The sequence below is a fragment of the Triticum aestivum genome, chromosome 4D (assembly GCF_018294505.1).
Source record: "Triticum aestivum cultivar Chinese Spring chromosome 4D, IWGSC CS RefSeq v2.1, whole genome shotgun sequence".
Classification (NCBI taxonomy): Eukaryota; Viridiplantae; Streptophyta; class Magnoliopsida; order Poales; family Poaceae; genus Triticum; species Triticum aestivum.
Window position 1 is genome coordinate 23,758,839 of NC_057805.1, and position 13,098 is coordinate 23,771,936.

At 44.4% G+C, this 13,098-nt stretch overlaps 1 protein-coding gene across 1 annotated transcript; it reads left to right on the forward strand.

Moving 5' to 3' along the window:
* Positions 1 to 5,543: 5,543 nt before the first annotated feature.
* LOC123096600 (threonine dehydratase 1 biosynthetic, chloroplastic) lies at positions 5,544 to 12,502 on the forward strand. Its single transcript, XM_044518360.1, has 9 exons — positions 5,544 to 6,179; positions 7,996 to 8,175; positions 8,270 to 8,539; positions 8,792 to 8,998; positions 9,584 to 9,832; positions 9,909 to 9,982; positions 10,139 to 10,256; positions 11,659 to 11,793; positions 12,037 to 12,502. Exons 1-9 carry the CDS (start codon positions 5,544 to 5,546, stop codon positions 12,190 to 12,192), a joined length of 2,025 nt encoding a protein of 674 aa, XP_044374295.1. The 3' UTR covers positions 12,193 to 12,502.
* Positions 12,503 to 13,098: the final 596 nt, after the last annotated feature.

A 13,098-nucleotide genomic window follows, 5' to 3' on the forward strand; every position in this document is an offset into this window, starting at 1 on the left:
TAGTGATGGTGCTCGCTTGTCTAATCGGAAACAAGTGTCTACAGTTCAAAGTTTTTTCATTGCAAAACAGTTATCTGCTGGTAAATTATTTATTTCTGCCACTAACAATTATTTATAATTCAACGTTTTTTCATTGCAAAACAATTACCTTTTGCAGCCTTACACTATATCTGTCATGCCATTTTCAGTATGCTAACCCACCCTCAGCTGTTGTGCTCTATTTGTAGAGTAAGAAAGATGATCTGCTTTCAGCAGGCACAGTGGGGTGGTGGCTTGCAGCTTTTATGGAGGAAAAACCGTCACTCAATGAAGAACTGGTGGCTGCTGTGCTAGAAATGGCATTCACTTATCTGGGAAACTGAGTGAGGGAAACACTTCTAGAGACCTTGCTAACAAAGCTTGCTCTGCCACTCGGATGAGGTGAGTGAGCCAGCTACCCCGCGACCGTTTAATTCAGCTTTCAGTACTCTTCGGTAAACAAGTGGCATCAGTCCTGCTAGTGGACGCTAAATAAGATCCCAAATGGTAACAAAATATTCCGCTCGAAGTTGGAGCATGCCAATTATGCAAATCTGCTGTGCAATGGTTTTGAGTATGAAGATGTCCTTTAGTGGCCATTGTAGTATAAACCAAATGCAATGAGATTCCTACCAACCCTGCGTGAACTTTTGTCTATCATCGCCAGTTTTTACGCGCGGTAGGTGGCTGCGTCCTCTTGGATGTACTTTTACCATTGGTCTCGCTGTTTATTTTATTTTTTGCTGCAACCCGATGACACTAAATCATTTTTTAACGGATATAATGACAGTGCCCACTTGTATAATTTGTAGGCTCGTTGTAGCCATCGTTTTCGTTTTCTTTATTGCAAATACGTTTTTCTGTTGGTATGGGCATGCAGCAACCAGTGGCGGAGCTTCAGTCAGTTTGCTGGGCGGGCCAGACTAAGCAAATACTCCCTCCGTTCCTAAATATAAGTCTTTTTAGAGATTACACTACAAAGTACATACGGATGTGTATAGACATATTTTAGAGTGTAGATTCACTCATTTTGCTCCGTATGTAGTCCATAGTGGAATCTCTAAAAAGACTTATATTTAGGAACGGAAGGAGTACATCCAACACTTCTTCTTAAGGCTCAGTTTTTATGTCATCCTTCCCTATTTTCTGTTAGGCTGGGCGGGCTAAGGCCCAGTTTGGCCCCAACGTAGCTCCGCCCCTGGCAGCAACCATCCAAATCTGCCATCAATAGACTACACTTCCGTAGCCTCAGACGGTGGTGGGTGTCAATCGTGAAACGTGCGTACGTAGTCACATACACATGATTCGGCGTAGCAAACCATAGGGTACAGTTAGCAGTTGTCCGTTTAGGCGGCAGCTGAAAACTGTGCCGCAGGGTGCAGTATCAAATCATGCAGCACAGCAGTAGCACTTGATTCCAACGTTTTTCTTAGAGAACTCGAGCCGTTTGGGTGCTGGACGGAAGTACAAACAGGCTCTGCTTGATACGCAAAGTGTCCTGGCTCAATCCATGTTGCGCTCCAGAATTCGAAGGCATAATGTCGAAGGTCTGGGGGATATTACTCGCTGACATGGAGTACTCCCATATATTTGATCCATTTAAAAGTTGCTAAAAAATTCTGGGAAAAAACACTGCACGATACTACCAACAGAATTCAAGTCCAAGCTCCATTAATTGTTTGAGAAACAAAAAAGAAAAATCCAAAATTAATATATTGTCCATGCTCCATATATATGGACCAAATTGCAAAAGCTACTATTCTAAATTAGATTTCTCGTTCTTTTTTGTTTCTAGTTATGTGTTGCAAATTTGGATTTATCCTTGTAACATGATTAGCACTATGTGTTATATGTTAATTTGGGCCAACTATTTTTTTCATGAATTTTGGATCGAGGCTTTTATACTAGGAGTACTTTGAGGCAGGAGAAGTAGGTGACAAGCTGGCATGGGATGATTAATTGTGGCGTTTGGGGTTGGTGCACAAGAAGAGAAACTCATGCCCCAACAAGCCGCAAAGGGTAATATATATGCCAGTCATATCCCAAGATAAGCAAAGCGTGCAGGAAGGGATGGACTTGAGCATCGTGGCGCTTGGGCACCTACATTTTTTTGCTTTCGCTTCAAGCAAGCTAGCAGCGGATATGGGTATGGGTGGCATAGGGACATCACCTCACAGCTATGATCTTTGACCGCAGAGTTTAACGAGCCGGTGAATTCGCGCAATGAACTTCAATTGATGCATATCATAAAGAGATTGCTGATTTGGTGCATGTGTGATGAGATCTCAAAGGTGGTCTCGTTCTGGCTGCGGACGTACGAGAGCTTCTAGGTCTTGCCATCCTTAAGAGCCTGTGTGAAGTCGTCCTTGGCTCGAGAGTCTTCCACCTTGATTGATGCAAAACACTACATATTGTTGTTCTACATGTGCCTTGGGCAGTGGTGGTGCTACGTGCTCTTTGTCATTTGCTATGCGCTGCATATCTGAAACAACTACTCTACCACCGTAAATTGGTGCCATCATTCCACATAGTATAGATGAATAAGAACAAAACATTTCGGCGAAATCCAAGTCTTTCCAGTATACAGACCTGGTGTGCGGCTGTTTTAAATCATTGTCACTGTTTCGTGGCGGCAATTGTAGAATCCAAATCGAGCGATAACTTTTGGATTGCTCGTCTTTTTACTGCAACCTGGCAACACTAAATTATTTCAGAGCAAAAGTAATGATGGTGCTCGCACTGCAAAACATTTTTCTGCTGGTAAATTATCTAGTTCTGCCACTAACACTAGACCTTGCAGCCTTGCACTATATATGTCATGCCGTTTTCAGTAATGCTAGCTAACCCTCAGCTGTGTTGTGGTCTATTTGTAGAGTAAGAAACATGATCTGCTTTCAGCAGGCATAGTGGAGGTGGTTTGCAGCTTTTATGGAGGAAAACCGTCAGTCAATCGAAGAACAGCTGGTGGCTGTGGGATTAAGGTTGGTTGTTATGTATTCTGGGTCTGGGACAAAACTTCTAGAGACTGGTAACAAAGCTTGCTAACTCCGGTAGAGCAGAGTCACTCCACTATAGTAGGTACTGTAGTTTTTATATTGTACTGCCACATAGGTGAGGTGAGTGAGCAGCATGGCATCAGTAAACGAGTGGCATCAACCCTGCAAGAAGATGCTAAATATGACCCAAATGCTGACAAATATTTTCGCTCGAAATCCGAGCCTGTCCACGACGCAAATCTGCTCCCTAGCTGTTTAAATGTACGAAGATGCAATGAGACTCCTGTCATATGCTCCCTCCGCTTCTAAATATTTGTCTTTTTAGAGATTTCAAATGGACTACCACATACGGATGTATATATAGACATATTTTAGAGTGTAGATTCACTCATTTTGCTTCGTATATAGTCACTTGTTGAACTTTCTAGAAAGACAAATATTTAGAAACGGAGGGAGTAGTAGATAAAAATAACGTGAGTAGACGTGTCCTCTTTGGATGTATTTTTACCATTGGTCTCGACGTTCATTTTTCCCCTACTACCCGACAACACTGGTAGGCTCGTTGTAGCCATCACTTTGGTTTTTCTTTATTGCAAATACATATTTTACTGTTGGTATGGTAACGCATTGCAGCAACAATCCAAATCCGCCATTGATAAAACAACCTCCGTAGCCTCAGATAATGGTGGTGGGTGTGTCAATCGTCAAACGTGCGTACGTACGCACATGCACATGATCCGGCGTCAGCAAACTATAGAAGTATAGAGTACAGTTAGCCGTTGTCCGATTAGGCGGCAGCAGCTGAAAACCGTGCCGCATTGGAGTCCCGGGAGCCAGGATGCATGCCAGTTTTATAGTACGATCTAGTGAAGTGACACAAGATCTGCTTCTTGGCTCGTGGTGTCTAGATATTGATTCCCCTACACAATAATTTGCTTCTCGTGATGAATTAATCAGAAAAGATGTCAAATCATGTACTCGCTCCGATTCATATTAATCGTCGTTGATTTAGTACAAAGGGGATTGGAGGGAGTACTGTTCCTTTTTTTGGAAAATCAAATCGTGTAATGCTTAATTCGAAGCATTTTTTGTAGAGAACTCGAGCCATTCGGGTGATGGACCCCAACTCAGTTCTTGTTGCATTCTAGAAGGGGCAAAGTTCTTACCGAGGGGAATTTGAAGGCTCTACGGGAACCCTAGACACATGCTCTTGGATTGGATGATAGTAGCAGCACATTGGTGTTGTTGTCCTTGTTGAAGGCACCATTGTGGAGTCGGATTTGGACAACGATGGTGTTGGGTCCGGCATGTTCGTGGGTTTGGAGGCCCAACTTTAGTAGTGCATAGACCTGTTTGGCAACGATGATGATGGCAAGTGAAATCGGATCATTACTGCAGTTTATAATCGACACTGTGAAGTTGGAGCTACCATGTCGATGTCCAAATGAAAATGTTGATACGCTAAGGGGGTGACTCGGTCGAGGTGGACGACATCGGCAGAGCCCTTGCATATCTCTTCAACGAAGCTTGATATCAAAATCGGAGCAGACTTGTATAGCACCAATTGGTGGTCATGCTCCACTGTAGTCGGCGTTTTGGCATGCCGTAATATCCGTTTGCCCGGTTTTATCTCTAGTTAATTGGAAATTTTACGAGCAATGTAATTACCGCACCATTTTTCCCCTAGGGTTCCTAGAGAGGAAGCGATTAGTTTTCCTCTTGACCTTGTCGGCGCCCAGCAGGTTCCCCTGTTCTTTCCAACCGCTCCGGGTACGGGAACCCCGAATCTGAGTGTCACGGTTCGCGTTTTGTAGCTCTTCAAGCTTTTCGTCATTGATGAAGTTGGGGCAGATTCCCCAACTTTTCCTGGGCCAATGTCCTTCCTTGGAGTGTCGCCGAAGAGTCGGAGGATGGTGTAATTCGTTGGACACTCAGTCTAGCATGATGAGTGTATGTTCATGGCGATGGCGGCCAGCTGAAGGGGTGATATTGCAATGTGCTTTTGTTCCCCATCTCCTTGCGATGAAGCTCAGCCATATACTGCTTCGCGGGGAACTTGTGAGGTTTGCGTCCCCTCCTCTGTCTGGCCGAAGTTGAGATTATCTTCTGTCCCTCCTCGGTGCTGGATTCTCCGGGACGGTGATCTATCCAGTTCGCAATCGCCGGTGACAGTGGCAGAGCTTCATGGGGGGCAACCTGGGCCATGCCCCCCTCCCCCCGGATTTCATCTTTGCCCACAGCGTGCCACCGATGGATGTGGGATGCAGAACGAAGACGATATTGATTTCTTCAAGCATTGGTTTGTGATTCTTATTATTTTAAGGAAATTCTTATAAGGACAAATCTTTCCTTTTTTTTGAAAACTTTACTTTAAATTAACTTTAGTTGACAATATTACTTTTATTTTTTTGAAGGCGACAATATTTACTTTTAAATAACTAATGAAACGAGATGAAGCCCAAGAAAAATATCCAAGCTCCGTTCATTTTCAATTGGAGCTCGAGTTAAACATGGCGCAGCAGCGGCAGCATGGGTCCAACGTCAAGCGCGAAAAGGACGGCAGAAGCGCCAACAAAAAGCGGCACCCTTGCACCCCCACATACGCCGACGGCACGATCTCCCCCGGCCCCACCCACGCACGTCCGCCTGCCCATCCCAGGCCACATCACCATATCCCGCGACCCCGTGACGCGCTCCTCCGAAACCACCTTCCCCCATTCCCTCCCTCCACCCGCGCGCCGCGCCGAGGAAAAAATGGCGGCCGCCGCCACCTCCTCCTCCCCGTCCCCGTCCACCTTCCTCCCCGCGTCCCGCAGCGGCGCCCGCCGGCCGCCCTCGCGGGTGGCCGCCGCCGCGACGACGGCGGCGGCGTCGTCCCCGGAGGCCGCGGCGCCCCTCAAGGCGGACCTGGCGCCCCTGGCGCCCGCGCCGCTGATGCGGGTGGTGCCCGAGTCGCTGCAGGGCGCCAGCGGGTCGCTCGTGGGCGTGCCGGGCCGCGGGGCGGAGGAGGGCGGCCTCGACGGGCCCGGCGCCATGGAGTACCTCACGGCCGTGCTCGCCTCCAAGGTCTACGACGTGGCCGTCGAGACCCCGCTCGAGCGCGCCGGCAAGCTCTCCGACCGTCTCGGGGTCAACCTCCACATCAAGCGCGAGGACCTGCAGCCGGTAATCAATTAATCAATCTCACCACCTTAGGATAGAAGATGACGCGTCCCCATTTGTAGGCAGTCATCGTTTGCATGAGGAGATTTTCGAATCTCTGAATTGTTGCACCCTGGTAGAGCTTCGATTGGCGTGGGCTTTGCGGGGGTTTTGCCTTTGCCTATGATGCTTACTGTTTAGATTCCTCGCTCGCCTTTGGCGTTTACGCGTTGTTGTCATGCTTTCTCGACAATAATGGAGGTTTCGGACAGTGTCATTTCGATAGGGGGTTAGCGTGGTGTTTTGTGATTTGAAATGCACCACCGCGTCAGAGGTCTCAAGTACACTGGCCTGCCACGTCAAAACATGACCAATCACTTTAGCGCCCATGTCTTCAGTCCCGGCGCTTGCTCTTGCAGGGGAGAGGCAGCGAGCACCCCCAGCTTCAGGTCCCCAGCCATATCTTCAGGTCCAGCAGTACCAGACCGCTAGTTTGGTGACCGTTGCCTCGATTATTTGGCCACTATCCATTTGGGATTAGTTGGGCATATACATACCTTGAAAGGCCGAAGAAGGATCGTCAGCCAGTGTGCACTGCAACCATCCAGAGATAGTGGCACAGGTACCTTGAAGGGGAGCTTTGCTCCACATTGCCCTCTCAGGAAGTGCTTGCAGAAATTGGTTCCTAAGTATCTTATGTAGGTCTTGTTAACCTCCAGTTGACAGCAAGTACTCTGCCATCTTCAGGATTATTCTCAGCTGATCCAAATCCTCTGCATCTCCATCTCTGAAGGACGCCTTCCAGTTCCTAAGTGTCACTGCCATGAGCCTCCACACCTGTTTCATTTTATAATCCAGGGCTGAGTGTCAAACACTGTTATTTCTGCAATTCCAGACCCCCCCCCCCACCCCACCCAACACACACACACATACACACACAGAACTGCTGCAGAATTGACATTGAATATCTTAAACCTCTTGTTAGTTGTTACATAACCAGCGAGTAGCCACAGATAAAAAGGTGAGAAATCTGAATACTGGTAGCCTGTAATGGTGGCTATTTCTTGCCAACTTAACCTAGGCACAATACAGTAAAAAGTAGGTGGTGCCCTGATTTAGTTTCAGAACAGTGCACACATTCAGGGCGTTTCTTCATTCCTTTTGAAGTTGTCCCTAGTCATAATATTGTTCGAGAACATTAACCACAGGAACCTGAATCCTAGGGGGATTTTACAGTTTCTAAACATCTGGAACAGAAACAGGCACAACCCTGAAATTGATAATCTTATATAGAGAGCTGGAAGAGTAAGTACCAGTTTCTTCATACTTCCGTAGCAAAGAGTCTTCTGCATCAGAAATACTACTAGCAGTAGCTTCAAGCTTAAAGCCTCAAACCACTGTTGTAGCAGAACCTGTGTACGAATTCTTCTGAAAGTGCATTTAACCTGGATACCATCTCTGGTCTCATCTACAACTGAGTTTTGCTCATTTAAAATATATTTTGTTGTGAGCTTAATATTAAAATTTGTTGAACAATGGCAAGTTTAGGGCATCTGGAAGTTTGCACCTAATCTAATATATCAGATCATCTAGTGTTATTACGATTGACATAATGGTATAAGAGAGAGGGGCAGGGTATCCTAGGTGCAAACTGAAAACTTTATCTCTCATGCATATTTTTGATATATTGTGTAGTTAATAGTGGCCTCCCCTTAGCTTTATTGTTTGCCAAATGCTTAGTTTCTACTTTTTCATGTTTTTTCTATTGCACATGTAGCTGTTACTCGCTTCGTCAATGGCTATTGAAATACCAAGGTAAATTTGTTTGTTTCATGCATAGGTATTTTCATTCAAGTTGAGAGGTGCATATAATATGATGGCAAAGCTCTCCCGAGAGCAGTTGAACAACGGCGTTATCTGCTCCTCTGCTGGAAACCATGCTCAAGGAGTTGCTCTTTCTGCCCGGAAACTGGGTTGTGATGCTGTTATTGTAATGCCTGTGACCACACCAGAAATCAAGGTTATCAATCTCTCGATGCCATTACCTTAAATATGAAGTTTACATGGCGTATTTACGTTATTATCACCAGCTACTAACATATAACTTAATCCAGTGGCGATCAGTGGAGAGATTGGGTGCGACAGTCGTTCTGAAGGGGGACTCATATGACGAAGCTCAGTCATATGCAAAATTACGGTGTGAGCAGGAAGGCCGCACATTCATACCTCCTTTTGACCATCCCGACATTATCGCTGGACAAGGAACTGTTGGCATGGAAATTGTTCGCCAATTGCAAGGTCCATTACATGCAATATTTGTACCTGTGGGAGGTGGTGGATTAATTGCTGGCATTGCTGCCTATGTGAAACGAGTCCGCCCTGAGGTTAGCTTTCAAGCTCAGGAGTATTTTCTTTTTCTATGAAAAATCTCAGAAGACACCTGCGTTCTTCATAAATGCCTTAAAAGTAAATGGCTTTGTTTTAACTGCACTTTGGAGGTTCATTTGTTTTTCATCGGATCACCTAACTGTAACCCTTCTCCAGATTGAACTCAATACATCATTTGGTTACATTGGAGTACAATATTCGTATTCAGGGTGTCACTTTCTTGTATGTTTACAACAGTTCTGGTACAGGTGAAAATAATTGGAGTAGAGCCCTCAGATGCAAATGCCATGGCATTGTCCTTGTGTCATGGCCAGAGGGTCGTCTTAGAACATGTTGGAGGGTTTGCTGATGGTGTAGCTGTCAAAGTTGTAGGGGAGGAGACATTTCGATTGTGTCAAGAACTTATAGATGGCATTGTCCTGGTCAGCCGAGATGCTATTTGTGCTTCAATAAAGGTGAGAGTGATCAATTTATTCTATGTCTGCTCTGTCTCATTATGTAAATGTACTCCCTCTGTAAAGAAATATAAGAGCATTTAGATAACTACTCTAGTGATCTAAACACTCTTATATTTCTTTACGGAGGGAGTATGTGTTACTGAACAGTGACCTGTTTTTGTCACTGTAAGTCTGTAACTGCTCAATTTACTTGAATAAAAGCTTGGCATACAATGCGCAAGAAAAAAAGAATTCCTACTTTCTTACATAGATTTTCTGTGATCGAATGGTCTGTCCATATAATCCACCAGCAGAACTTTCTAAAGTTGCATGTTTTAATCACTCTAGTGGAGAAGGTGACCTAGTTTACGAGCTTTCCATTCTTGATGTGGATATTGATATTCAATGTATTTTTTTATTTACTACACGTAGGTATCCTGTTAACATTGCTGAAAAGTAGGACGCTGGAAATTCTCACACTGCAGTTTGTTCTATTCCAATCTTACTGCCATCATGCTTGTGGACTGTTTATGCTACATTGCTGCGGATGTTCTGCACTAACAATGTTTTTCATACTGAAAATGTTGTTCTTCGTGGGTGCAGGATATGTTTGAGGAGAACAGGAATATCCTTGAACCTGCTGGGGCCCTTGCCTTGGCAGGGGCTGAAGCTTACTGCAAATACTACGGTTTGAAAGGGGAAACTGTGGTTGCAATAAGTAGTGGTGCGAATATGAACTTTGATAGACTCAGATTAGTAACTGAGCTTGCTGATGTTGGTCGAAAACGAGAGGCAGTATTAGCTACATTTTTGCCAGAGGAGCAGGGAAGCTTCAAAAAGTTTGCAGAACTGGTATGCATCATGATTTTTCTAGCAACACATAATAGTTTATATTCTGTTTCTTTTCTTATGATTTATTGTTCTGCAGGTTGGCCGGATGAATATTACTGAATTCAAATACAGATATGATTCTAACGGAAAAGAAGCCCTTGTTCTTTACAGGTACTCAGACAACAATTTCAATAATCTTGTTTATGTACCGGTTTATTGTTCTCAATTACTTTTTCTAGAACCTTGATGGGACAGGAATACTCATACATAGAGACGGTGACTTTTAACATTCTCCTGGCTAATCTATATGGTTTTTCTGTATTGCAGTGTTGGCATCTATACTGACCATGAGCTTAAAGCAATGGTGGAACGCATGGAATCATCAGAGCTTAAGACTGTGAACCTTACTGACAATGATCTCGCAAAAGACCACCTAAGATACTTTGTAAGTTACATTTTTCTGCCATAGTGATAGGCTCATATCCCATTAACACATTATTTTGGTACAGTTGACAGATACGTTGTAACTACTACCAGTTACATTATGGTAATGTCAAGGTTTACTTGATGAATATTCCATTTGCAACATGCTAGGATGAGCTGAATGGATATAATCAACTCTATTGTCTTTCCATCATAGAGCACAATGTTGCAAACTTTATTACATTCATTTAGTCCTTGTTAAACATCTTCTCACTATTGTGCTCTTCTCTGCCTCTGCCAGTTCTGGAAAACTGGGTCTATTGTGGGCAGACTACGTTTTTCCCACTAATTTTTTAGTGACCATGCAGGGGATACTGCACTTCAATGAATTAAGAAAGGAAATGAACTTTACAGCACCTAGTACAGGGCATGACAAAATAAAAAATGGAGATGACCTAGAAAACTGTACAAGGAAAAGAAATCCTAGAACAGAACCATGATGACTTGAACCACCTTCCACCGGTCAGCTCTAAGCTACCTGAGCTCCCAGGTCCTTCGCCCGGGCAAGCCACTACAGAGATTTTTCCTTTACTTGGTCGTGTATTTTGACATTAAGAAGGTGACAAGCACCCTACGCATCAAAGATGACTCATAATTGGGTGGTGGGGTTGTACAGACTTCTCACCAACCTGGCTAGGCTCAGTTCCTTGTGTATCATGAGTAATAGGAACAAGTATACAATGCCATACTCCTAGAATTATGTATATATTCTTCATATATACTCAAAGGCGTTTGTTGCAACAGTTCCTTTGACGTGTCTGTAGTTCTAAGTTAAAAAGTTGGGTAAAGAAAAGTTGCAGAACATAAGTTATATGGCATTCTTTTTGCATGAAACTACTGTAGCAATAAGTATGTCATTGTGCAGTGCTGCAAGCATTCAACAGATCGAACATCTGATCCGTTGTTTCTTTCTGTACTTCAAATCCTGCTGAGATATTCCATGAAAGAAAGAATAAAAATCCTGCGAGGAGTTGTGGTTTTGATGTTGCTTTGCAAATAGAAATGTTGACATCAAAAGATATATATAAAGGGCAGCCCGGTGCATGTAGCTCCCGCTTGCGCAGGGTCCGGGGAAGGGTCCGACCACTTTGGGTCTTTTGTACGCAGCCTTTCCCTGCATTTCTGCAAGAGGCTGTTTCCAAGACTTGAACCCGTGACCTCATGGTCACAAGGCAACAGCTTTACAACTGCGCCAAGGCTCCCCTTCTGACATCAAAAGATATATAGGGCACAGAAATGATTGTGTACGCCTTGAAAAGTTGAATGAGCCTATTCTATTTATTTTAATGTCGTTTTGGCCATTTTATAATAAAATGATGTACTGTATGCCGTTGTCTTATCATTCCTTGAATATCTATTTTCAGATTGGAGGCAGGTCAGAAGTAAAAGACGAACTTGTTTACCGGTTTATTTTCCCAGAAAGGCCAGGTGCTCTTATGAATTTTTTGGATACGCTGAGCCCCCGATGGAACATCAGCCTTTTCCATTACCGTGCACAGGTATGTTATTTTAGTTCTGTCAGCGGCCTTCTTATGATAGTGGTCTTGTATGAAATCTCATAGATCTAACAACATTATCATATGCCGCCTACCTTCAAAAGTAGAAATTGATGAAAATCTTCCATGGAAAATGAAACTGGGATACACGGATTGTTACAGTAGCGTATAGCCAAACAATGCAAAATTATCCTTTTTAGACTGTCCACAAGAGCTGCAATTCAGTGAGCTAATTATCTTTGGCAGGGCGAAACCGGAGCAAACGTGTTAGTTGGCATACAAGTGCCACCAGAGGATGTTGATGAATTCAGGAGTCGTGCCGACAATCTTGGGTACGAATACATGTCTGAGATGAACAACGAGATCTATCATCTCCTTTTGCGCAGCCCCAATAAGGTCTGATCTCTGATGCGGCCGACTCTCACCAATCCAACCGATGGTTAGTGTGGCTTACCAAGGAGAAGACCCAATGCTAGGTAGGATTGTTCGTGTGGCTTGCTCTCTCATGTTGGAATAAAACCCTTGTCGTACCTGTTTGTGTAGAACTGTTAGTGTGCCATTCGTCGACAAGTTATTTGTTGTAGTAATTTGTGGTGTATTTGCTCTGCGCCTGTGGGGCCAAATCTCGTTTTGTAAGCTTGTGAGGCACCAAGAATTCATGAATAATGATAAGGATAGTGATGATCCAATCCAAGATCAAATGTTGTTGAGAGTTGCGTCGCACCTAGTTATCATTTGATGCCTTATTTTTATGTCTATTGCATTAGCAGTCCTCCCAAAGTTTTCAAAAAATCCTGAAGGAAAAACATGGATGTAGCGTATGCTACGAGGCGAATCTTGCAAATTTTCATTTAAAAGCATTGTTGTCCTGAAAAGCTTTTGTATCATTTTTCGTCTGGGTGAAAATTTAGTAGCCTCCGTCGCTGGGGTTGATCCCCTTCCTTGGATCTTCCCTTCTCTTGGCTGCTGGCTCGGCGGTCCGGTTTTGGTTTGGCTGTGTGGCGGTCTCTGTGTGTCAGTATGCAGCTGCTATCGCTTGGCGTGAAGCAAGCGACCCGATCGGTACAGGCACGGAAGAGAGCGGAGTAAGGCGCGAGATTTAAGTGTAGTTGGGCCATGGGCCTGGTGTACCGGGGTTGTGTGGGCCGTGGGCCGTGTACGAGTCGACCGAGCGCAGTTATAAGCTCGAGGTGGAGTCTGTAGCAAGGCATCGAAGTTGAATTTGAATCTATTATGTCTTTGTTATCCTCTTCCTCTGCCTGTCATCTCCTACCTTCTCTCTCTCTCGACAATTCCCCATTTCAGATC